The sequence below is a fragment of the Armigeres subalbatus genome, chromosome 3 (genome assembly GCF_024139115.2).
Source record: "Armigeres subalbatus isolate Guangzhou_Male chromosome 3, GZ_Asu_2, whole genome shotgun sequence".
Classification (NCBI taxonomy): Eukaryota; Metazoa; Arthropoda; class Insecta; order Diptera; family Culicidae; genus Armigeres; species Armigeres subalbatus.
The window spans coordinates 224,082,960-224,110,518 of record NC_085141.1 but is presented as its reverse complement, the minus strand read 5'-3'; the positions used below and the strand labels follow the sequence as shown (position 1 = coordinate 224,110,518).

General features: G+C 39.2%; 2 protein-coding genes across 15 annotated transcripts in view; both read right to left on the bottom strand.

Annotated features, from left to right (window-relative positions):
• Nucleotides 1-1,401: 1,401 nt before the first annotated feature.
• On the bottom strand, nt 1,402-3,873 carry LOC134226016 (zinc finger protein 12-like). The gene is made up of 3 exons (XM_062706529.1): nt 3,601-3,873; nt 1,685-2,382; nt 1,402-1,618 (listed from the first exon to the last, which is right to left on the bottom strand). The coding sequence occupies exons 1-3, from the start codon at nt 3,745-3,747 to the stop codon at nt 1,486-1,488; spliced, it is 978 nt and encodes a 325-aa protein (XP_062562513.1). The 5' UTR covers nt 3,748-3,873; the 3' UTR covers nt 1,402-1,485.
• Nucleotides 3,874-11,672: 7,799 nt separating this feature from the next.
• LOC134220273 (disco-interacting protein 2) overlaps nt 11,673-27,559 on the bottom strand; it is a 571,865-nt gene continuing 555,978 nt past the window's right edge. For all 14 annotated transcript variants that reach the window (XM_062699282.1, XM_062699284.1, XM_062699283.1 and 11 more), the window contains one exon: nt 11,673-13,530. In XM_062699282.1, the coding sequence (XP_062555266.1) occupies nt 13,427-13,530 (104 nt within the window). In that variant the 3' untranslated portion in view covers nt 11,673-13,426. The remainder of the gene's footprint in view (nt 13,531-27,559) is intronic.

Genomic DNA, 27,559 nt, shown 5'->3' with positions numbered 1-27,559 from the left:
CGTCAATTGCGCCTGCACAAACCCCCTGTCTCGTCGTAAGGCCATCGTGTCAGGTTCCCAGCGTCCCACCTAGCACCAGAACTTGGGTTTGTGCGCTTTGAGCGGCACACGGTCGCTTTGGCACACATGCAGCTTTTTATGAAAGATGAACAGAGCCCACTGTCAAGCCTAGCTGCACACAAAGTCGAAAAATGACAACGCAGAGATATTCTCTCTTGCGATATTACAAAAAAAGATTTGATATTATATAAGTTTACGATATTACAATAAGCATAAAACGATTAAATCAAATTAATATGTTTTTTTGTTCTGGGCTCTTATTTATTTCAAAGGTTATTTCAATCCACGTATGCATCCCACATTATTTATGTATAAGTGCTGACGACCCACAATACTAAAGATTATGAGCATATCGGAGGTAGGCATAACTTCTAGGAATCAACCATCACCATCACCTTAACTTTTCCGTAAATCTAGATATTTTTGATTCTGTAGATCATCTTCTTCTTCTTCTTATTGGCATTACATCCCTACACTGGGACAGAGCCGCCTCGCAGCTTAGTGTTCATTAAGCACTTCCAGAGTTATTAACTGCGAGGTTTCTAAGCCAAGTTACCATTTTTGCATTCGTATATCATGAGGCAAACACGATGATACTTTTATGCCCAAGGAAGTCGAGACAATTTCAAATCCGAAAATTGCCTAGACCGGCACCGGGAATCGAACCCAGCCACCCTCAGCATGGTCTTGCTTTGTAGCCGCGCGTCTTACCGCACGGCTAAGGAAGGCCTGTAGATCACGAATCCTTAATATTGTCACAATATTTAAACATTCCATGTCATTCAAAAGCTTAGAACTCCGAAGATTTCTGCGAATGTTTTCTTGATTCTAAAAATCATTCAATTTGTTTTTCTTTATTTCTGTGAATTTTGAAATTACTTCAGTTCTTCACTTCAAAAATCATTCAAACCCTAATCTCCAAATTTATCAGACCCTTTTTTGTGATCATACGGATCTGCTACAGCTTTTCTAGACATCTCATTTCCTAAGGTTCTTCAGAGTGATTTAAAATCCCCTCGCTGTTGAAGCCATTACGCATAAAGCCTGTCCACGTTAAATTTCGGACATGGAGATAATGTCCAAATGATTTTTAGCAATTTTATCAATTTGGACGAGATGAAAACATGCTGAAAGTGTCATACAAAGCGGAGAGATTCAGCTGTGTGTAAATTGATCTTCTCAGTGGTTCGTGAACATTTAAAAAAAAATGCAATTGAAGATGGGTGTCCGAAATTTAACGTGGACAGGCTTTAGATTATAAGTTATTTTTATAGATCCATTGAATTATTGAAAGTTTGCCTTAGGCGAGTCATCTTGCCCCATCTTACCCTTCTTAGGGCAAAAACTCTATTTCATGTTTTAGAAATTCGGTATTTATATATTTCTATGCAAGGGCAGAATTAATTTTTAATACCTATGCCCGAATTAAACATCTTCGTCTTTGTGCACAGATAGATGTTCCTTCAAATTCTTGGGACGCTTGAAAGTTCTATCACACACGTTGCAGGCATAAGGTCGAATATCAGAGTGAGTTTTTTCATGCTCCTTCAAATGATATCTGGAATATATAACAGCTACGTAGTAAGCATACTACAGAGGTTGAAAAAAAATAATTGTTACTTACTTCATGGCGAACATTTTCCCGCATTCATAACATTTGTACTTCCGTTGCTCGTGGTTCAAACTGTTGTGCTGCTGGAGTCCCGTCGACGTGAAGTAGGATTTATTACAGATAGTGCAGGTGAAATTCTTAGTATTTTGGTGTTTCGTCGTATTGTGATACCGTAGCGAGCTGGGATCCGTAAATGATTCCTGGCATTGCTTGCACTGATATTTTTTCAGCTTCAGATGAATCGAATTGATGTGCTTCCTGAGAGTGGTATCGTGGGCAAATTGCTTAGAGCAAAAAGAACAAACGTGCCGTTTCACATCGGAATGCATTGGCAGGTGCTTGCTGAGTTGAGAAACGCTTTTTCCGCATATGGGACATACTTTGACCTTTCTCTGGGTTTGCGATCGAAGGGCTTCCGGTTCTTCAACGGTATCGGGTTCGATTAACTCTTCCTTACCTATGTCAATTATGTCACCAAGAGATTCATCATTGTCATCATCCATTTCCAATGCTTCCACCGTTATTCCGTCTTCCTCAAGATCATCTTCACGCAATATTTGGTCACAGTCCTGTGATTCGACTGCTTGTTCTGATACTTTTATGAGTACTTCATATGCTTCCTGGCACCGTTGTTCAAGCTCCGCAAATTCCACAACACATTTGACACATTTCTGGCAAATTTTGTTTGGAAGACCGTCATTTTCATCGACCTGCAAGTGATGATTATAATCATGTACATATAGGGTTGGTGTACCAATCGCCAATATGCTTAAGAAAACTAATTAAAAAAAATAAATAAAATGCATATAAATTGTGCTAGTAGGTATATCAGACCTGCTTCTTAGAACAAATGTGAAAATTACATTAAAATTCACTTCATCCATAATAGGAAAGCATGCACCAGTTGTTGCACTATTCTTAATTGTATTTCCTATTATGGCAAATCCCATATTATTTTTTTAGGATTGGTCATAAATGAGCATCCATAAATAACGTAACGCTTATAAGGAGAGGGGGGCAATGCACACAAAAATGTTCATTGATTCATACAAAAAGTGTGACATAGGGGGAGGGTTGAAAATGTCCAATTTTTGCGTTACGTAATTAATGAATAAAAGCTGATTTTTTTCAATTATGTTATAACAGGGGGATCTGAACATGTTTTGTAATAATTTGATGTACCATTCGGTACTAGTGTTTGCACTAGAACCAATTTTGTACTACTTCCTGAACAAAACCCTTGATTCAAATATGCACTTCGTTTGTTTTAGAAACTACATACGTATTTCGTCGGTGTATACTGCTGTGAATCGCATATCTGTCCCATCTTTGCTGGGTTTCCTATTTATATGGATAAATGTGCGATTCATGGCAGTAGGGTAAGACGGTATAATGCGCCCCCAGTGCATCCGGACGCTGAGCTTTACATATGCATATATCTATCGGTCTCTATCGAATAAGGTTTTCAATGTGGTAAACAAATGAACAAATTATTCAATGATTGTTTAATTTGAAATTAGAACATTAACTTCTGAAATAATGGAATTTTAACAGTAGGTATTATATCAAGAATTTACAATTAATTCTAAAATACATTCCTGGGAGTGGATAAAGTTTGAATTAGAGTTTAATGTATTTCATAGCACCAAAAAATCTAACTAGAAAACATGTACCGATATAATATGTATAATACTTATTAATATATATTTATAATACATATTAGGTACATCACATAAGTATGTCTAAAGTCCATAGTAACGTAGTTTAACGGACTATGAAATGAATAACATTCTATTAAAATTATCGACAAAAAATGAACATGGTCTGCGCGGAATTCAACGTGAGCAGGCTTTAATACCTATATGGCTTTTGGTTCAGGATCGTAAGTATTTTTACAGGTGTTGTAGATAGTTATTGAGTAAACTTACCTTAGAAACTATGAAATCAATGGCTTTTTCCAACGCTGTATTGACCATCCCATCGTCAAGGATTTCAACACAGTTGTCTTCCGACAAACAGAACCGACAAATGTGGTTAAAGTTTTCCAATAAATACTTGCCGTCATATTCTGCCATAATAAGTTATAAATTACTGAGTTACAAATAATAGTATTGGCATTCAAGATTTTTAATATTCTGGTTCTTTTTCTGAAATACTCAAGTAGTAATCAGTTTGTTAGGTTCGTTTGTTATTGTTTTGTACACTCTATTCCGATGCTAATCAAATATGAGTATTGAGTGTGTCGTCGACGCAAATACGCACACGGTTAGAAAAAAGTACCTTATATTAGAAACTTTTCACTCAAATTGGGGGTTTGGTGTGGGAAGCAAAAGTTAAGTATTTTTTTGGAATTAAGTTAAATTTACCTAGTAAGTAAAATATGCTTAACGTCTCGAAACGGAACAAATGAAGTGTCGACTATAGAGAGGCAATTTCCTATTATGGACCCCCAGGGGGTCTACTATAGGGCGAATTCAATTAGACTTTAAAATTTTTATTTCAACGTTTAACGTCATGTATTTGAGTATTTTATGTGTATCGTAAAGAGGAGATGCAGAACTTGGTATTAGATATCAAGCAGAATAAATATGTTGAATATGCTTATAGGCTATACTAGTATACTAATTTTGACAAAGGAAGAGCAAAATTTCGCTACTTATTCTGCTTCTAAAATGCTTCTAAAAAATTATATAAAAAATTTACTCATAAAATGTATTATTTTTAAATTACCTTTAATAAATTAAATTTATAATTTTATAATAATAATATAACTTATCATTCCATTATCATTTAGTATTCAGCCAATAACTCATTCCAGAGGAGGAATTCCTAAAAATGTTGTATATCGGACTTCTAGCGCTGATTCCCCTCTACAACTTTGTCTAAGGGTACATTGTTCTATGTCTAATATTCACCGCGGGAAACGCTAGTATCATTTGATATACTAAATGATAATAACACTTATTATCATTTAGTATATTGAGTGATCGTAGCGTTTCACGCTGTTAATATTAGACATAGAGCAATGTACCCTTAGACAAAGTTGTAGAGGGGAATCAGCGCTAGAAGTCCGCCATACAACTTTTTGGAAATCCGCCTCTGGAATGAGTTATTGGCTGAACACTAAATGATAATGAAATGATAAGTTCAATCCCTGCTAAAATGTTATTCATAGGGAATTGTTGAAAATGTGTTTTAACAAAAGATATTTTAGTTACCAGATAAAGATTGTCGCTGTCGTCGCTGTCCGGAACATCTTTTGCTGGCGAGGATAGGGGATCTCAACCCCGGTGGGAACTATGCTCGTATGCTGACAGGGAAGGGGGAGTTTGCTCCTCTCCGGAGGTGCAAATCTTATTGAGCATCTGTTCTCCATGTCAGGATCGGCTCACAACAGCGTCTGCTCTCCATGTTAGGGGCGGCTGATCATCGTCCAAGTGCCAGCGAGGGACTCTAAGTGAAACTGTGCACCATGGTCCACCGGAAATAAGGAGGAATGGTCCTCCGGAAATGGAGGGGGTTTGGTGTCAGGCCCTGCAAGCCTTAAAAAAAAATAAAACTCATGCAACGAACAATCAACAAGAGAGTACGGACCGGAACTGTCGGCAAAGACCACTGCGACGACAAGGGACTAGCGATTGGAAACTCGGTTCGTGGACCTGCAAATCTCTCAACTTTATCGGGAGCACACGCATACTCGCCGATGTGCTCAAGGACCGTAGATTCGGCATCGTAGCGCTCTAGGAGGTTTGTTGGAAGGAGCTGGAAACAGCTTTCATAGTAATGGGCGATATGCAAAGGAGCGTGATCGGGTGGTGGCCGATCAACGAGAGAATGTGCAGGTTGATGATCAAAGGCCGGTTCTTCAACTTCAGCATAATCAACGTCCATAGCCCACACTCCGGAAGCACTGATGATGATAAGGACGCATTCTACGCGCAGCTGGAACGTGAGTACGACAGCTGCCCAAGCTACGACGTCAAAATCATCATAGGAGATTTGAACGCTCAGGTTGGCCAAGAGGAGGTGTTTAGATTGACTATTGGGAAGTTCAGCGCACACCGGCTGGCGAACGAAAACGGCCTACGACTAATTGATTTCGCCGCCTCCAAGAATATGGCCATTCGCAGCACCTACTTCCAACACAGCCTCCCGTATCGGTACACCTGGAGATCACCACTGCAGACAGAATCACAAATCGACCACGTTCTGATTGATGAACGGCACTTCTCCGACATTATCGACGTCAAGACATATCGTGGCGCTAACATCGACTCTGACCACTATCTGGTGATGGTTAAACTGCGCCCAAAACTATCCGTCATCAACAATGTTCGGTACCGACGACCGCCGCGGTACGACCTAGAGCAACTGAAGCAACCTGATGTCGCCACTGCATACGCGCAGCATCTCGAGGCAGCGTTGCCGGAAGAGGGTGAGCTCGATGGGGCCCCTCTTGAGGACTGCTGGAGTACAGTCAAAGCAGCCATTAACGACGCAGCGGAGAACAACGTCGGGTATATGGGTCGAAGTCGACGGAACGATTGGTTCGACGAAGAGTGCAGACAGATTCTGGAGGAGAAGGACGCAGCGCGGGCGGTCGCGCTGCAGCAAGGTACCCGGCAGAACGTGGAACGTTATAGACGGAAGTGGAGACAGCAGACCCGCCTTTTTCAGGAGAAGAAACGCCGCCTGGAAGAAGCGGAGTGCGAGGAGATGGAACAGCTGTGCCGTTCTCAAGATACACGCAAGTTCTATCAGAAGCTCAACGCATTCCGAAAAGGCTTCGTGCCGCGAGCCGAAATGTGCCGGGATAAGGATGGGAGCATCTTGACGGACGAACGTGTGGTGATCGAAAGGTGGAAGCAGCACTACGAGGAACATCTGAATGGCGCTGAGAGTACAGGCAGTGAAAGTCAAGGCAGCGGAGGAGATGACTACGTCAGTTCAGCGGACGATGGAAGCCAACCAGCCCCTACCTTGAGGGAAGTTAAGGATGCCATTCAACAGCTAAAGACCAATAAAGCAGCTGGTAAGGATGGTATCGGAGCTGAGCTCATCAAGATGGGCCCGGAAAAGCTGGCCACTTGCCTGCACAAACTGATAGTCAGAATCTGGGAAACCGAACAGTTACCGGAGGAGTGGAAGGAAGGGGTTGTATGCCCCATCTACAAGAAAGGCGACAAACTAGAGTGTGAGAACTTTCGAGCGATCACCATCCTTAATGCCGCCTACAAAGTGATATCCCAGATCATCTTCCGTCGTCTGTCACCATTAGTGAACGAGTTCGTGGGAAGTTATCAAGCCGGCTTCGTTGATGGCCGCTCGACAACGGACCAGATCTTTACTGTACGGCAAATCCTTCAAAATGCCGTGAATACCAGGTCCCAACGCACCATCTGTTCGTTGATTTCAAAGCGGCATACGACAGTATAGACCGCGTAGAGCTATGGAAAATTATGGACGAGAACAGCTTCCCTGGGAAGCTTACCAGACTGATCAAAGCAACGGTGGATGGTGTGCAAAACTGTGTGAAGATTTCGGGCGAACACTCCAGTTCGTTCGAATCGCGCCGGGGACTAAGACAAGGTGATGGACTTTCGTGCCTGTTGTTCAACATTTCGCTAGAAGGTGTCATGCAGAGAGCCGGGTGTAACAGCCGAGTACGATTTTCTACAGATCCAGTCAATTTATTTGCTTCGCGGATGACATGGACATTGTCGGCCGAACATTTGCAAAGGTGGCAGAACTGTACACCCGCCTGAAACGTGAAGCACTAAATGTTGGATTGGTGGTGAATGCGTCAAAGACAAAGTACATGCTTGTGGGCGGAACCGAACGTGACAGGGCCCGCCTGGGAAGCAGTGTTACGATAGACGGGGATACCTTCGAGGTGGTCGAGGAATTCGTCTACCTTGGATCCTTACTAACGGCTGACAACAACGTTAGTCGTGAAATACGAAGGCGCATCATCTGTGGAAGTCGGGCCTACTACGGGCTCCAGAAGAAACTACGGTCAAAAAAGATTCGCCACCGCACCAAATGTGTCATGCACAAGACGCGTATAAGACCGGTTGTCCTCTACGGACATGAAACAATGCTCGAGGAGGACTTGCAAGCACTCGGAGTATTCGAGAGACGGGTGCTTAGGACCATCTTTGGCGGTGTGCAAGAAGACGGTGTGTGGCGGCGAAGAATGAACCATGAGCTCGCTCAGCTCTACGGCGAACCCAGTATCCAGAAGGTAGCTAAAGCCGGAAGGGTACGATGGGCAGGACATGTTGCAAGAATGCTGGACAGCAACCCTGCAAAGATGGTGTTCGCTTCCGATCCGGCAGGTACGAGACGGCGTGGAGCGCAGCAGCGTGGAGATGGGCAGACCAGGTGCAAAACGACTTGGCGAGCGTGGGGCGTATCCGAGGATGGAGAGATGCGGCCTCGAACCGTGCATTGTGGCGTCAAATTGTTGATTCAGTGTTATCTGTTTAGATGTTAACTAAATAAATGAATGAATACATTTTAATGTGGAGATTATGACTTTGTAGGAGGAATAATACGGTTCTACTTTATTGTCAATCGATTTGATGATAAAATTTCATTTTTATAGAGTATGGCAAGGTAAAATATTTTTAAACATTGTTTCTTATGAGAAACACACTTTCTATAAAACTTGTAATCTCGTCGAACAATCTAAAATTAAAACATTTTTAGTAATATAGTGGAAGTACCATAAGTAATGTAGGCGATAACTGCTATGAAACAAATAAATTTGATCGAAAATTAGACATTCTCACATGAACTTGCAAATGGGGCAAGATGGGTTAGCACTAGGGTGTCCCAAAAAAAATCGATTTTCGAAAAGTCATGGTGCTCAACCCTGAAATGAAAGATATACCTGTCTGGATAATTTTTGTAGAACAAACCGAATTTCTAAAAAATCGTTTAGAGGTCGCGCCAGATCGATTTTTGAAAAATGAGCTTTTTTTAGGTGAAAAATCAAATATTGGGTCCTTTCACAATTTTTTCTCAGGGTCACCCATTCGTTTTATATTTTTTTATTTTTCTGTGGATCTTTGCCCGTATTCTCCATGAATTAGTTTTTGGTATTTTCCGTTTTTACAGTCTGCAGAACATTTTAAATATCGAAAATAACACATTTTTTTGACTAATTTTCGAAGTTACTTCATCCTTACACAAAAAATAATTTTTACTCGTGCAGAAAAACTTACATACTACAAAGAGCTATTTATAAGGAGTATTTTCATAAATAAAGATCCAAGAAATGTTGTTCTGGGGCTGAGATATTGCAGTTTTAGTAAATAGTCCAAAAGTGTTCAAATTCGGTACTTTTTCTCTACATGCTATAATTTCATCAAAATTGCATCAATATTTTAATTTAAATTAAAAACAATTCAAAAGCAAATAAATGGGAATATTTTCTAGGTAACATAGCTTTTCTTTCCAATGGAGTTGGTTACCTGAATCACAGTATTTGGTCGGAGTAAGTAAATGGAGCCAGTAATAAAATGATATCACACCCATCAGTTAATATGTAGCCATATACAAGTAATCAGGTTTACCATGATCTCTTTATTAGTTTTGATTCAATCATAGGATGCTTTTCACGGCATTCAAAAAACAAGGCAGGCTCAGCACGTATGTAAACATTCAGTTTGAACGTAAACATGTGTCGTCACTACTATCTTCGCACAAGCTGACCTGAGACGATGCTTTACGGTCTCAGCAGACTTACTTTTGTACTCTAAAGTGTGCACATGGCGATAAAATATGCGTCACCCTTGAACTGTCATTTTTCCGTTTTTACTTTACGTTTATTCCGTTTTTTTTTTAAATATCTCAAGTGAACTCATGGAAAAGCTGTCGAACTGATACGACGAAAAAATTGTTTGACTGTCATATGACATATCAAAAGCATCACGGTATACAGACAACAAGGTAGGCTCGTAAGAAAAGTGACACGTCAAGAGTGACGCATATTTTAACGCCACATGTTGGAGTACAAAAGTAAGCATGCTGAGACCGTAAAGCATCGTCTCAGTTCAGCTTGTGCGAAGATAGTAGTGACGACACATGTTTACGTTCAAACTGAATGTTTACATACGTGCTGAGCCTGCCTTGTTTTTTGAATGCCGTGAAAAGCATCCTATGATTGAATCAAAACTAATAAAGAGATCATGGTAAACCTGATTACTTGTATATGGCTACATATTTACTTACTCCGACCAAATACTGTGATTCAGGTAACCAACTCCATTGGAAAGAAAAGCTATGTTACCTAGAAAATATTCCCATTTATTTGCTTTTGAATTGTTTTTAATTTAAATTAAAATATTGGTGCAATTTTGATGAAATTATAACATGTAGAGAAAAAGTACCGAATTTGAACACTTTTTGACTATTTACTAAAACTGCAATATCTCAGCCCCAGAATAACATTTCTTGGATCTTTTTTTTATGGAAATATTCCTTACAAATAGTCCTTTGTAGTACTTAAGTTATTCTGAACGAGAAAAAAAATTGTATGAGGATTAAGTAACTTCGAAAATTAATAAAAAAAATGTGTTATTTTCGATATTTAAAATGTTCTGCAGACTGTAAAAACGGAAAATACCAAAAACTAATTCATGAAGAATACGGGCAAAGATCCACAGAAGAATAAAAAAAATTAAAACGAATGGGTGACCATGAGAAAAAATTGTGAAAGGACCCAATATTTGATTTTTCACCTAAAAAAAGCTCATTTTTCAAAAATCGATCTGGCGCGACCTCTAAACGATTTTTTAGAAATTCGGTTTGTTCTACAAAAATTATCCAGACAGGTATATCTTTCATTTCAGGGTTGAGCACCATGACTTTTCGAAGATCGATTTTTTTTGGGACACCCTAGTTAGCACATACTGAAGGGCATAGTTCGTATTCAAAACATATTTTCCATTGCTGATTTAATTATTTTAAGGTTACTTTCGAGCATAATGATGTTAGTTTGTTAATCAAAAATGTATAAATTTTGTCTTTAAGAAAACATTACACGGACGACTTGTTTTCATAAGAAATTGCAGAAATTTTTAAATGTAGAGCCATTTCTTCATCCGAAGCTTAAAAATCTAGAAGCTTATGAATAAGAACAATATTAATTGCAAAATTTAAAGGTGACCCATCTTGCCCCGCTGTTTGACCCATCTTACCCCGGTACTTTAATGACTCAAAAAGAAATCAAAAGTGGAATTTTTGTTATTTCATACCACAGGCTTACAGATTATGAGCTATTTTTGTAGATCCACGTTGAAAAATTGAATTAAAATGTTTCTTTTTTGAGGGATTCAGGGTTCGCCTTAGGCGACCCATCTTGCCCCATCTTACCCTATATGTTTTTATAATTGCATTGGCCAGGCATTCCGAATGTACCGCATTAAAACAGCCTATACCAATGATTGTCGCCTTGGTTTAATCATAACAGCCATGCTATCGGTTCTTATGTGATAGCCCACATACACGCAATCATACGACATATAACGTTGATCTCGGATGACGATTAGCTTCCTGGTCGTTCGTTATTCCTGACATGACAGCTACGTCTGCTCGTTCGTCACATTTTTCGTGCTTTTAACATGCGTTTTGTTTGCCTCGGTAACTGCTATTCGTTCATTGCGAATCCATCTGTGGCCAATGGAATAGTGCTGATATTGTATGATAAAACCGTAAAACCTACCATGTACAAGGTAGCAGGTACTCCATCGCACCGTACCGCGGTTGCGTAAAAGGACAGATGTCAGTCATTTTTGCCTTGCACTTGGAACACTTCCATACGTTTTGTTTCCTGAGGAGTGAATTAAAATTGTTTATGGGAAGATGTAAATGTGTGTGTGTGTGTAATCTGAGGATGCGACGGTAATTTTTGGGTTCCTTTATGCAACATTGAATTGAATTTATAAGTCGTGGAGTTGGGCATATCTTCGGAAATTCATAAACAACGCTTGTATTTTTTTTTCTAAATACATTTATTTTCTAAATTAAATATTCACTTGTATTATTCGCCGTTCACTAAGAGAAATACAAAGGAATTAGTGTTTCACCAATCATGTTACTGCCAAAACGATTTTCTTATCTAGCGTACATTGTTGTAAAATTTGTAGATGTCGAGTACATACTTCCTCCATCGCTTAAGGTATATGTGTTTGTGTATGTGCGATTGTTTTGCCAAGATTCGTCAATTTAGCACAGATAACAATTCTACCGCAAGACGAGCAGCCGTTCATTTCGGCTGCTAGGTGCGTCGGATCATTTCCTCATTTGGATTATTTTCATATTTTTCGTTGGCCATTTTTATGTATGTTTTAGTAACTCTAATTTCGTACGTGATTTGTGTGTGTGTTGATTGCTAATTATGAATATATACGTTACAGAGAGAAAAATCGCGAAATATTGATTGAAGTTTATAACCAACTAATCATCCTAATTCCTTTCCTTGGCTTACAGTTTGCTTATATCTTTTAAATTTTTGTTTACCAATAATTAGAGCAGTTCGTGGTTCAGAGTCAGGCTCACCTTAAAATTATCTTTTCAAGTTTCAAACGGTTCCATAGTTTTAAATGTACAAACAAATAGATCGATTTCTTACTTTTTATCAGTTGAATGATAATCAGATGAAAGAGTGTGTATATCTTTTCTAAACAATACGACTATTTAAACCTTACAATTGCTAGTGCGTTTGCCAGTACCGCATAGTTTTCTGAAAAGTTGACAAAGTTTGGATGAAATTTGGAAGTTTGAACGAGACATGTTTTCTTTCGAAAGCACGTCCAATCCTTTACAGATATATGTGCTGAAGGGAATGATGAGCGATGAGTTGTGTTAGGATTGATTCTAAGGAACAGAGATCCAGGCCACAGAATTAAAATGTTAATTTACGAATAAATCACAAAATAAAATTATTTTATCGATTGCTTCGCCTGAACCAGTAGCGATAAAACATGTACAAAAACGAATTAAAAAAGACTAGATTATGAAGTTAAAATAAACAACATGCCAATATAATAATCTATTGCCTGTCCTCGTATCAGGGAAGGACGCAACGCAATTCACTTTATTTTTCTTGCAAAAATAGCTAACAAAATATTTGAATACTGAAAATGACGTTAAGTAGAGCCGATTAAAATTTTGTGCAAAAGAAACAAATGTACAATCCCTACAATCATGTTTTTCAGCAAGCTTACTTTTTTCACATGGAAATTGTCAGTTCCACCTGTTTGTTCGTTTATAACAAATACCTAAGTATATATCAACTAAGCTCATTCTAAAGTTCAACCCTAATTAATCGATTGAGAACTAGTAGAACCATTCATTATTAGCATACGATCGGAAAAACCAACTTCGCTTGTCCAACTGAGATGTGTACAAATTATTTACAGAAGAACTGTTCGTTCAATTGAACCGGTCAATTTGGAGCTAATTCAGTAATAAAACGCCTCCATTGTGCTGCCGGCCATGCAAATTATGTAGCTGGGCGTTCAAATTCCCTCTTGTTCGAATTTTGACTCATTGTAGACGTGTATTTTGTTAGTGTGATGTGCGTTGATTTTTATCCTCTTATAGCTTTCATTTCATTTGTTTGTTAATATCACCTGTCGCTGCTCCCCGCTGCGTCACATGATCCAGGGGAAACATCGACTTTAAAAGTCTAACAAAGAAGAGGCACGAATCACGTTTGCTTGTCAGCCTGGTAGGTAGGTGCGTTTACATATTGTAGGCAACGTATATGGGATCCAGTTGGTCGGCCAAAAATCCGTCCCGCAGATGCATTCGCTGTTTTTCGCCTCTGCTGTTGATCGGTACAACACCTGTTGGTGAAAGAAAGTGAGTGTGTTAATATGATGCAACTGTAGTCAGCATGACGAAATAGGTTCGAGGTTCGATTTGAGCCAAATTTACTCGTTTCCAGTCATTGCAAAGCAAATCCGACAAAAGTATAATGGGTCAGTTAATCACTAAAAAAATGTTTAAAAAAAGCTATACTCGATTGAGACATTACCTAATCCCTTGGCCTTATACCGGGTAAACATCTCTTCCCTTCGTTTTATGACGGGCAGGCGCAATCATAAGAAAGGCATTATATCCTCCCTTAGCCTTAAGAGAGCTGCAGATCGAGAATTTACCTTCTCAATAATGCGCCTCTCCAACCACAAGTAAAAACGGAATCTAGAGAAAATTTCACTTTATTGATACTGACGCCAACGTCAACCACTCGATGATTTGCCGAAAAACGCGATAGACTCCATCCATGCGATTAATATTTCTCAACGTCTCCCTCCGACGAGCATTTGCGCTTCTACCGATGCCAAGCGATTATAATTTGCACTTTGAAAAAAATGCCTTGACCTGGTTTTACACTGGCATCGAACGAACGAAAAGTGGAGCCATCGAGCCGACACCAGCTGTCCCGGCCACCGAAGGGGCGTGGCCTATTGATATAGAATATTATCACCGATTGAATATTATTCGCGACCGATTGGCAGAACGACCAGAACGAAGCACCAAACAACGTGAAAAGCGATGTGAACCCTCCCGCGAGATTCAGAACGCCGTCCTCCTCCTGGCCAAGCACGTCGGCGTCTCGGAGGAAACCAAAGACGTCACCAATTAAACCAGCGCCAAATGAACAAGAACGAAACCGCGCTCACAGAAGAGAGGGGTTTTCGTACCACGCACGTAAAAAATCAGAATTTTGAAAGAAAATTCCACTTCACTGCTACTGACGCCAACGTCAGCCACTCGAAGATTTACCGCTGAAACACGATAGACGCCATCCATGCGAATATGTTTTGCAGCGTCTTCCTCCGACGAGCGCTTGCGCAGTTACCTATACGGAAAGTTTCTGCCGTCGCCAAGCGATTATGATTTGCACGTTAAAAACAATTAGGGTAAAGGATGTATTTTGACCCACCCTTACGGGGGCTCTTATTTTGGACCACCAAGAGGAATTTGCACTCAGTGGTCCAAAATATGAGCCGTCGAACTGGTGGTCCAATATACCTCCCTTACCCTATCCTGGGACCTATCTATCGACTCAACCTTCTCTTGTGTACAATGATGGTCCTGAAATAAACCAATTTGTTTTCAATAATGCGCCTTTCACTTGACTGAAACTGACGCCAACGTCAGCAACACAATGATTTCAGACGTCATCTCTGCGAATACATTTTTGGAGCATCTTCCTCTGCCAAGCGCTTTGAGATCAAAGTATGTTGTGATTATGTGAAGATGATTTTTTTCTGTCGTGTCATTTTTTTTCTGAAAAGTGTTGAGCTAAATTGAAAATGAAAAAAAAGCTAATATGGACAAAGCGATTAGATACACCATGGTCATGAACAATCGGGCGGTATTTCTGAGGTTTGGAAAGTGATCTGGGACCTTTTGGCTAATTGTTGCTCATCACTACTGCCATCGCCTGTTTGCTGTTATCGTGGACGTCATTAAAATACTGGTATCTTGGTTCCGCTGTTATTGACTGCCGTATAAACCGGATACTATAAGGTAATCTAATTCCGTTGGTCGAGAAACAGTGAGTGAGTACTTTTGGAAGCAAAGTAAGTACCCTGTTTCATTATTATAGTAGTTTTCCTTTGGATAGTTTAAAAAGATTTCTGCCAAACATTTTTAATATAAAAAAAATATTTAAGCTCTTTTAGTGGAATGTCTTCAACTGCCTAAGAAGAGTTTAGTGCTTTCCATTTGATTCCGCTACGTTTTCCTGTCTTAACAGATACGTGTTTCGACTTCGACTGTGATGCCGTCTTCAGTGTCTCGTACTCGTGCCCCAAATCGAGTCAAGTACGGGACACTGAGGACGGCTTCATGGTTGGGGTCGAGATACGTGTCTGTGGGGATAGCAAAGCATGGTGGGGTACTGAACTCGTCTTAGACAGTTGGTTTTGAATATCCCTATTTTTAATATTTAATAGAAATTCTTATTTATGACAGAAGTATTATTTTATATATTTTACGTTATTGCTAGCAGCCAGAAGAATAACGCCAGTAAGTACACGACAATGAAGATAATTCGCCAAATATTGAACTGTAAAGATCGATTCACTTTTTTAACCTTATGATTTTGTGCATATTTAATTCATTTCACAAATCCAACGATTTAGCGTCTGTCCCTTATGTTTCCAACAAATAATATTCATTGAATACACAACCTTCTATAACTACTTTTGGAGAAAAATGTTAAAATGTTAAATGATCCTCGTTTGAATGGATTGCATGTTATTCAATGCGTTAAATATAGGTTTGTTATTCAAGACGTAAGGTATAGGAAAGTGTTATTAAACTCTAAAGAAACGTTAAAATCATCATCATAACCATTTATAATCTATTAGTAACTAACTTCTATTTCAAACAAAAATGAATATTTCCTAAAATCTCATTGATTTATTTATTAAATTTTAAATTTTAACTTATATGCCTACACAGAACCCATTGATAGCTGCGTACTTTTGAAATGGTCAGCTGATGTAAAAATTAGTATGTGTGGGAACACCCATAAATTACGTAACGCTTATAGGGGGTAGGCGCGGTTGCCTGAAGTGTGACGATCCATACAATAAAAAAATTGATGCTTCATACAAAAAGTGTGACATAGGGGGGAGGAGAGGGGGTTGAAAATTGCCAATTTTTGCGTTACGTAATTAATGGATCTTCTCTGTGGTACGATTTAGGACTGAAATACACCAAACAGTTATTAATCCACATCAAAGCCGACGTTTAGGATACGAAGTTGTCTTAAATGTCTGAAATACTGTTTTGATAATATAACAAACGCTCACTTTGAGCGATTGATCGTTTAATTGTTTGACTGATTGTACAAAGAAATTTATACTAACACATGTAGACTTGTAAATCGTTTACCAAAACGATCCCAACAACAAACCTATCCCAATTCTAAACTCCCAATGATTACTCCAAACTCCCAATGAATTTTCTTCCCAAACCCCAATTGACCTGCATTCGGACGCGGCCGGCGCCAGTATTGCCTAACATAAAATATAGGATTACCAGTATTTACACACTGAGGATGTTTACTGAACTCGAGTATCATCCGCTGGTTCTTTGTGTAATTACACCTGATCCGATAATAATGGAGCTTAGCAGCCGCGAGCGGTCAATCATGCTCATGCTCCCATTTTCAATTTCATGTCCGTTCTTTTTATACTTTTCGCGTTGAAGAAATTATGTTAAAATTATACTCTTCGCGTTGAAGAAATTATGTTTCGGGTGCATGACTCGAATCGAACTCAAATACATAATCACTCACTTTGAGCGATTGATTGTTTATCCTCGCAAAGGATGAACAATTAAACAAAGGAATTAAGAATTGTGTTTCTTCAGTAAGCAGAGCATCGGTCGGTCGTCTAAATTTAGTTTTGCTTTGTGCGGAAAGCAAAATCATCGGCCGGTTACCGGAATTTTGTTCTGCATTGTGCGGGTGAGTGAATTAATCAGAAAGTGAAAATTAAGTCCAATCGTGTTTCTCCAGTAAGCAGAGTATCGGCCGGTCGTCGAAATTTAGTTTTGCTTTGTGCGGAAAGCAAAATGATCGGCCGGTTACCGATATTTTGTTCTGCTTTGTGCGGGTGAGTAAATTAATCAGTGGAAATTAAGTTCGCATCCAGTTGTGTAAGTGCGTTCGATAATTAAAATAATTACCGTTCGTTCGATTGTTTTTGTTTTAAGGTTCCCCCAAACACACGCGATGCGACAGTCGCGACGCGATTCTATCGCATGGCGACAGCGATTCTGTCGCCATTGGTATGGAAGCGTAAATAGAACATTGCCGGCAGCGACCGAACGATAGAATCGCGGCGACTAGTTGTCGCCGTCGCGGCGATGAAATCGCTTAGGTCTGGGGAAGCCTTTAATTCGAACTACACGTTATACACGGCAGACCGTTTACCAAAACGAACCTTGCCACACTTCCTATTCCATATATCCAACATCCCAGTGATTTCTCGTGGAAGTGCAGATGACTCGTCGGCTTCTATCAAAGCGAGTATCACGTCAACAATTTCCTACCTATTCCTCAATTGACCTGCATTCGGACACGGCCGGCGCTGGTATTGCTTATTTTTGGGTCACCAGTTGTTACACATTGAAGAATTAAAACTTGGTGAGAGAATTCCATTATACATGATATATATATAAGTTAAACACGATACTGCAAAACCGAACTTAACTGATAAATCAACAATACCTGGACAATCAATAAACACCAACAGCGATACAGCGAAGTCAGCAACATCGAAGTGGAGCACCAACGGATGCAACGCGACACCTACCATCAGCAATATCCATCTGGACTACGTGACCACCGGAGGACCATCGTTGCTAGGCGTCAAGTCAGCAGTTTTAGGTACAAAGGCAGGGCACTTAGGTCTCCATTAGAATTCAATAAACCATTCCAGTTTCGACAGCGAAAGCGTGTAGTTCAGAGTTATTTTTTAAAAAGTGAAATCCCGAGGTATCGGACTTAACTGGCGCAGTCGGCGCGGATAGTGAGAATAACTTGTACCGTAATTAAGCACCCGCGAGTGAACATCGTGGATTAGTGTCAAGCTCAGTGTCCGCAGAACCTTTACCCAAAAAACACAAGTGATTTTTACAAATTTCGAAAAATTAAGTGTTCTTTCTAAACTTCAACAAAGCAGTGAAAACTAGGAACTCCAAGAAAACAGTGCTATTCGATCGAAAATTGGAAACCGGATATCATCCTAGATCACGAGCGAACATCGTGTAATCAAGGGTAAGTCTGTATTTTTATATTTTGAATAACTAAATTTAATAACAATTTGAAAAGTGAATATTATATGAAAAACGAAGAATTTATGAATTAACAAGTGATTAAATAACATTTAACAAGTGATCAGAAACATTTATTAACAAAATATCTAAAAGTGATAAATTAGCTAGTTCAATAAGTGAATAATTTTCTTATTACAATGGATCAAATTCAGCATCAAGTAAATGCTCTTCAGCATCAATTAGAAGAGAGGGATGAAATTATCCAGCAATTAAGATTAGAAGCACAAGGTGCAGCGCATGCATTACACGCAGCACAATTGGCCGGGCAAGCCAACGCAGCTGCGGCACCGCGCCCATAATTCAAGAAATCGAACAAACGCAACCAATTTTGAAAGCGCTGCAAACACCTCAAATCATTAGGGACCTCCCATCTTTCGACGGAATCCCGTGAAACTGCATTCATTTTTGAGATCCATTGAAAATCTCATACCACTAGTCAATTCAGAGCGCAACACCACTATGCATACAATCTGAGTTCAAGCGATACGCTCGAAAATTCTAGGTGACGCCGATAACGTGTTAGAATTGTACGGAACCGGGCTGGATTGGAGCGAAATAAAAACCAATTTAATCACCCACTACAGCGATCGTAGGGACGAGGTAACCTTGACAAAGGATCTTACAGGGTTGGTGCAAACTAATACTGTGGAAGACTTCTATACTAAAATCTCCCACATTCTCTCATTGCTGGTTAATTTATTAAACCTCAATGAGACAAATCCGCAAATAAAATCATCCAAAAACACGCTATATCAACAAATGGGACTAAAAGTGTTCTTAGGTGGATTAAAGGACCCTCTTGGACCCATTATTAGAGCACAAGCACCCCCAACATTAAAAGATGCACTCAGACTTTGTTTAGAAGAAGCTAATTACCACTATGCAAGAAATCCAAACAAACAGATACCGCCTCCAATACCAAACAAACCAGTCCAACGTCCTATACAAATGCATCCAATGCAACTCGCGTACCATTCCCACGACTTCCATATAAGCCATTCATGCCAATGCCGAGAAATCCAAACACAGCATTCAAACCGAATCCGTTTAATCCAAACCCATTTAACAACCAATTCAGAAAGCACCCAAACTCGCCTCCGTTTAACTTCCCCAGACAGCAATATTCAAACCCGCATCCATTTAATATGCCCCAACAACAACGTCCCATCCAAAATGTGTTTGCTCCGCGATTTTCACCTCAACCAAAACAAGTCCCGATGGAAGTTGATCATTCCATCAGATCTAGTAATTTAAATTATATGAACCGACCAAACTATCATATAGAACATGATCCCCACAGCTATGGCGACGATTACTATCATTACTACTTCTATGCTGAGCCTGAAATTTACGATAACTATCAACCCATAGAATGCAATTCAAACGAGCACGCCGTCGAGACACCTGAACCGACAGCAGAAACTGATCCCGAAACAAAACAAAGTGAACCAGCTCAAGTCGATGACTTAAATTTTCAACGGGCCGACGGTCCATCGAGTCAGACATAAATAATTTCATTCCGTACATCACCATTTTAACAAACAAAGGCGAACTCAACATTTTAATTGACTCTGGAAGTAATCGTAACTATATTTCTGAAAAACATGTTAATTTACAAAATTGCAGGTACACAAGTCCTACTACTGTGAGAAATGTAAGAGGCACACATACAGTTAATCGATTCGTAGAACTGAACCCTTTCCATACCATTCCCGATACTAAAAAGCAAATATTTCTCGTTTTCGATTTCCACCCTTTTTTTATGGGCTTATAGGCTATGAATCCCTTAAAATCTTAAAGCAAATATTATTACTGGTAGCAACGAGTTGCAATTTCCTCGAGGAACGATTAAAATGAAATGTAAGTACCCTGATAAAATATCCCTACATCTGAATGCACATGAAACAAAATTTATTAAGATTCCTACAGAAGTGAAAGGTGACTTTCTTTTAGAAGAAGATTTGGAAATCAATTCACACGTTACTATTCACTCTGGATTATATTCAGCAGAAGACTCTCATGTTCGAAGTATTCCAAATATGACAATCACTTTAGGTAGCCAAAAGGTGACAAGATGTGATAGAGTTAGGGATCTTGGCATAATTATAGACTCTAAGCTTACGTTCATTGACCATTATAATACTATTATAAACAAAGCTAATAATATGTTAGGATTCATAAAAAGGTTTGGCTACAACTTCCACGATCCATACACTATAAAAACATTATATATTGCTTATGTCAGATCGATACTTGAATATTGCAGCATAGTTTGGTCACCTTACACAGTCACGCATGACACAAGAATTGAGTCGGTACAAAAGCAATTTTTATTATATGCACTACGCAAGTTGGGGTGGACTCAACTTCCACTCCCGTCTTATAAAAGCACGATGCATGCTAATTAGTATACAAACATTGAAGGAACGACGGGAATATGCGATGCTATCTTTCATTAATGATGTTATCTCGAACAAGGTCGACTCAGAGGCAATATTATCTAAATTAAATTTTTATATCCCACAAAGACCTTTGCGAAATCGAACTTTATTTGCCTGTAGTAGTCATCGTACAAACTATGCGAAATTCGGACCCATAAATCAAATGATGGCTGCTTATAATAAACATTGGAATGCTATTGATTTCAATACATCTAAGACTAAATTGAAACAATACTTGCGTACTCAGTAAATGCTTGGTGTGTATAATTTTCATATCGGATAAAAGTGTTTAGTAATTTTAAGTAACGGAGAACTATATTATAAGACTAAATCTGTATCAAACGGTCTACAAACATGATTGACGACAATAAATAAAAAAAAAAAAAAAAAAAAAAAAAATGCCCGTTATGAATCATTCTTCCGAACCCTGTAGTGTCATAATTAACAACGATATCTTTAAACCCGAAATTAATAACTTCGAAGCCATTACGTTAGAGTCGAACAAATACGACACTAACCAAAAACAATCTTTATACAATCAACTTAGGACAGAGCATCTTAATGACGATGAGAAAAAGAAACTACTTAAGTTAGTTTCTCAACACGAAAATATTTTTTTTATGGAAGGCTCGAAACTTTCATTCATGAGCGCTATAAAACATAATATTAAAACAAAGGATGAAATACCAATACATGCTAAGTCCTACAGGTATCCATTCTGTCACCGCGAAGAGGTTCAGAGAGAAATCGCAAAACATCTTGATCAAGGATTTAGTCGTCATTGGGATAGCCCTTGGACCTCCCCAGTATGGATAGTACCAAAAAATTAGATGCTTCTGGCAAACAGAAATGGCGGCTAGTAATCGACTACCGCAAATTAAATGAGAAAACGGTGGATGATCGATATCCGATACCGAACATCACCGATATTCTAGACAAATTAGGAAGGAGCATGTACTTCTCCACGCTAGATCTCGCATCTGGTTTTCACCAGGTCGAGGTAGAAGAAAAGGACATCCTGAAAACAGCATTTAGTGTCGAAAATGGACACTACGAATTTTTGAGGATGCCCTTTGGGCTGAAGAACGCGCCATCAACATTTCAACGTGTGATGGACAATGTTCTTCGGGAGCACATCGGTGTCATCTGTTTGGTGTATATGGATGACATCATTGTCTTTTTCACAAGCTTAACAGAGCACATCGATAATTTGGCAAAGATTTTCAAGACGTTGCAAAAACACAATCTTAAAGTACAATTGGACAAGAGCGAGTTCTTACAGAAGGAAGTTGCTTTCTTGGGCCACATTGTCACACCGGATGGTGTTAAACCGAACCCGGACAAAATAAAAATTATTCAAGAGTGGCCATTACCTGCCAATGAAAAGGAATTACGCGGCTTCCTAGGAATTCTAGGATACTATCGCAAATTCATCAAGGACCTTGCAAAATTGCGAAGCCGTTAACTAATGCTCTGAGAAAAGGAGAAAGCATTTCTCATACAGAAGATTTTGTTAACGCATTTGAACACTGTAAAGCAATACTATCAGGAAGTAATATTTTACAGTACCCCGACTTTTCTAAGCAATTCATCTTGACTACAGACGCCAGCAATTTTGCAATTGGCGCTGTGCTCTCTCAAGGAACTATCGGAAACGATAAGCCAATAGCTTTCGCTTCCCGAACCCTTAACAAGTCCGAAGAAAAATACTCGGCTATAGAGAAAGAGCTCTTAGCCGTAGTTTGGGCTTGCAAATATTTTCGCCCGTACCTGTACGAAAGAAAATTCACTTTATACACGGATCATAAGCCGCTCACATATGGTCTAAACTTGAAAGACACCAACAATAGGCTTGTCCATTGGCGTCTTTCACTGAGTGAATTCGACTACGAAATACGTTACCGCCCGGGTAAGCAGAACGTAGTCGCTGATAGCCTTTCTAGGATTCGAAATGAGATTAATAATAATGAAAGTTCATCATCTGATATGACTGTTCATTCAGCCGATACCGATGATTCTGAGTTTATAAAATGTACAGAACAGCCATTAAGTGCCTTCAGTAACCAAATAATTTTGAAAATAGGACCCAATGAACCAGATCATTACGAGGAAATCTTTCCAAGAGTTTACCGCAGAACAATAACGAGACTTAACTTTGGGGTACCAATAATATTCAACATGTTCAGGGATTTTATGGATTTAAAAAGGATAAATTGTATTTATTGTCCAGAGAACCTTATGAATCTTATCCAAACCGTGTATAAAAATCATTTTAATAGAGCGAATCAATTCAAAGTCTATTTAACACAGAAGTTACTGATAGACTTAAGAACCCCAGAGGAAGAAAACCTCATTCTTGAGCAAACGCACGATCGCGCTCATAGAGGCATCTGGGAAAACAACGAACAAATCTCGAACAGATTTTTCTTCCCTAGGATGAAAGCAAAGATACGAGATTATATCAAGCTTTGTGAAACATGTAATAAAAATAAGTATGATCGTCACCCTTTCAATTTGAAATTAGGCAGTACACCTAACCCGGAAAGACCCCTAGACATAGTACACATTGACATTTATTTTTATCGCAGAGAAAACTTATTTCCTTTCAGCTATTGACAAATTCTCGAGGTTCGGATCGTTGACACACATTAAATCCCGTAACATTATAGACGTGAGAAAAGGATTGATAAAGTTTATGAAAATTTATGGAACACCTCGTAAAATAGTTTGTGACAACGAACCATCCTTAAGATCAATCGAAATTAGAGGACTACTTCACGACCTCAAAATTGAAGTATTCTTTACACCAACTAACCACAGTGAGAGTAACGGTACAGTCGAGAGATTCCACTCAACCATTGCGGAAATCTTTCGTTGTATCAAACCAACATTTAAAGATTTAGACCTAAAAGAAATCTTCTATATTGCTTGCACCCAATATAATAACACTATTCATTCCGCGATTAAAATGAAGCCTAGAGAAGCTTTTTATGGGTTGAAAGACTCCCAAGAAAGGCCTCTCGATATGGAAATGCTAGTAGAAAATAGAAACAAAGTTTACGACGAGATCATTTTGGCCCACGAAAAATCTAAACAAAATTTACGCTATCACAATAAAAGCAAGGAAGGCATACCTGAATTCCAACAAAATTCAACTAAATACAAAAGAGTGCAAGGAATAAAGAAAAAAACACATCCCGTGTATTCACCGGTCATAGTCGCCGAAGATCAAGGTAGATTACTTAAAGACGACTCTGGGCGGGAAATACACAAAGAAAATATTAAAAGAACAAACTAACATGAATTTCATTTCAGGAAGGACAATATGGCAAACGAGCAATGGATTCTATTTCTATACACCGCCTTCACACTCCTCATTTCCATCCCATGGGCAATCTACACAGACTCATGCCATTACGAACAACGCAGGAGCGTTGCTTCTTAAAGGGGGGACGGACGAGTAATTGCAGGATACGACAGATTATTGCATGTGATCGATTTCTCACAACTTGAAATTTCAATATCTATTTTAGAAAATGTGATTAGCCAAACTAAAAATTCATCAAGCAGTTTATCAGAAATTATTCAAATGAAACTCAGAGAAGTAAAATTCATTTACAGCACACTTAATTCTCAATCAAACAGATTCAGGAGGTCTATTGACATTTTAGGAAGTACATTTAAATTCATAACAGGTAATCTTGACGCAGAAGATCTTAAAATAATCAATAATAATTTAGACGAATTGAGAAAAACAGGCAATTCTTTTATCAAACAAAATAATAGACAAATTAAAATCAATTCTAAATTTGAGAACAGGCTTAACCTAGTGAGCAAAGAAATCAGAAATCACCAAAACATGTTAAACTCAATTTTGAAAAACGATGATTACATTCTGTCAGAGAACCAAAAAATTTCAATAGCTTTTCAATTAGATGCATTCCTAGAAAATTTAAAAGCAATAGAATACGCAATTATGTTATCAAAATTAAATATTGTTAGCAAATTTTTACTCACACCAAAAGAAATACAAATCATTCTTCAGGAGATCGTAGATCAGCGCTTCAAAATTCAACACTTTGACGACGCTAGCAACTACCTAACGACCGCCACATTACATAAAGGATCATCAACCATCATATGCGTAAACATCCCCAGACTACAACCTACATCTTACGAGAAAGTTATCATCGAACCGTTGTTCCTTAACAACCACTCAGTGACGCTGACGCACAACACAGTTTTCATAAACCCGGAACAAATACTAGCTATAACATCCCAATGTCGAGAAGCCAACCAAGTTACGATCTGTGAGAGGAATCAACTAGTGGACATCAGCAGCAATGCATGTGAAGCTCCACTCCTAAGAGGACAACCTGGGCAATGCCCGGTATCAGAAAAACCACCATCAACGAATACGAAAACGATAGCTCTAGGAACACTATTAGTGCAAACCGTTCACCAAGACGTAATCATTAATAGCACCTGCGGCATCCAACCAGAAACGTTGAGAGGAATTCATCTGGTCACGTTTCACAACTGTTCGTTGTTCATCAAAAACGAACTTTTCGAGAATTATGAACTACGATTTGAACAGCCATCAATTCTTCCGTTGCAACTTACAAAAATCGAAACGTTGCACGTAGAAAGACACATAAACCTTTCGGAACAACATGATTTGCATTTGGAAAACAGACAACATCTAAAAACTATAGAGTTCAAATACCGAATCGGATCCATAGCATTCGGCACCGTCATCACTCTCATAATCATACTTTTGGCCATCGGCATCAGCAAATACTGGAAATTCACAAAAACAGGAAATTGCTCGGGACGAGCAATGCTTATGGGGGGAGTAGTTAAACACGATACTGCCCAACCGAACTTAACTGATAAATCAGCAATACCTGGACAATCAATAAACACCAACAGCGATACAGCGAAGTCAGCAACATCGAAGTGGAGCACCAACGGATGCAACGCGACACCTACCATCAGCAATATCCACCTGGACTACGTGACCACCGGAGGACCATCGTTGCTAGGCGTCAAGTCAGCAGTTTTAGGTACAAAGGCAGGGCACTTAGGTCTCCATTAGAATTCAATAAACCATTCCAGTTTCGACAGCGAAAGCGTGTAGTTCAGAGTTATTTTAAAAAAAGTGAAATCCCGAGGTATCGGACTTAACTTATATATATATACATAAATATTTACCAAATTATATGACCACTGACAAAAAAAAACATCAGGGCACCCGATTAAAGTGATTTGGATAGGAAGAGTCGAATCGCCAACTTCCTATTGTTAACATCTCGTGGATAAAGGGCGGGCTCTTCTCCTCATCTATTGGGTCAATCTGGGAAACGAGGGCTAGATTATAATTTTGTGTGTACGAACTTTCTTCTGGAAGGAGATTCTCTATTCATCCCGTGGATTCGCATAAGTGTCTTTGCTTATGGAACCACCCCACCCATTTTTGGCCCTTCATACAGGAGTTTGATGAAATACATACAATAGTATAATCATGATCAAATCGTTTGTCAGATATGGCCAGTGCTATCGGCAGGTGCCTTGCTACAATAGATGGTAGTATCATCATCATCATCATCATCTTCCTCTGCCAAGCGCTTGCGCTGCTACCGATGAAGAATAATGCTGTCCAATGAGCAGCTCGAAGTAGCTCGAAGTTGTTCCCGTCCTGCTCGTTCTTTTTTGTCAACAAATGGGCATGAGCAGGACAGGGAGAAACTTCGAGCTACTTCAAGCTCTCATTGGACAGCACTAATGTCTACCATCGTCAAGTGATTATGATTCGCACGTTGAAGCCACGGCTCTACTAAAACTCACGCAACCAAACGTTAGTCCGAACCTTCCGTAAAAAAAATCACTTGACTGCTGCGCTGCTGTCCACAGTCACTCGATGATTTTCCGCTAAGTATAATAAAATACATTTTCAGTACCGCCACAGATGCCCAGGACCGTAACCAACGCCATTTTGTCCTGAAAATAATCGATTTTCTCGATTTCGATTTCGAAACACGGAACGTCTGGTCACATTAGTTTTGTTGCTGTTGGCGACGGTCAATCGATGAATAAATCGCTCTCTCCGTCGGGCTTAAAAAAAATATGGGTTCTTCGAAAAAGTTGACCTTAAATAAGCCAAAGAATCGACCGAGACAATAAAACGGGATACAATTTTTGACGGTAAAGGTCAATTGAAACTGTTTGAACTAAAATAAGTCTCTCTAAACGTAACATTCTCTTTGGTGCCTCGTACGTGCCTCCTAACCGACGACATGATTGCAGTGTAAAGGTTCCCTCAAACACACGCGACGCGATTCTGTCGCCGTTGGTATGGAAACGTAAATCAAACATTGCCTGCAGCGACCAAACGATAGAATCGCGGCGACTGGGTTGTCTGGGGGAGCCTTAATGCATCGTCACCTGAGCGAATTTGTCTCCGCTTTGGCCTTGTCATCGGATGTGCTTCTTCTGCTTGGAAATTTCAATCAACCAGGATTCTCAGGTTTATTTTCCACCACGGATATACGTTTCCTTATCCGGTTTTGTC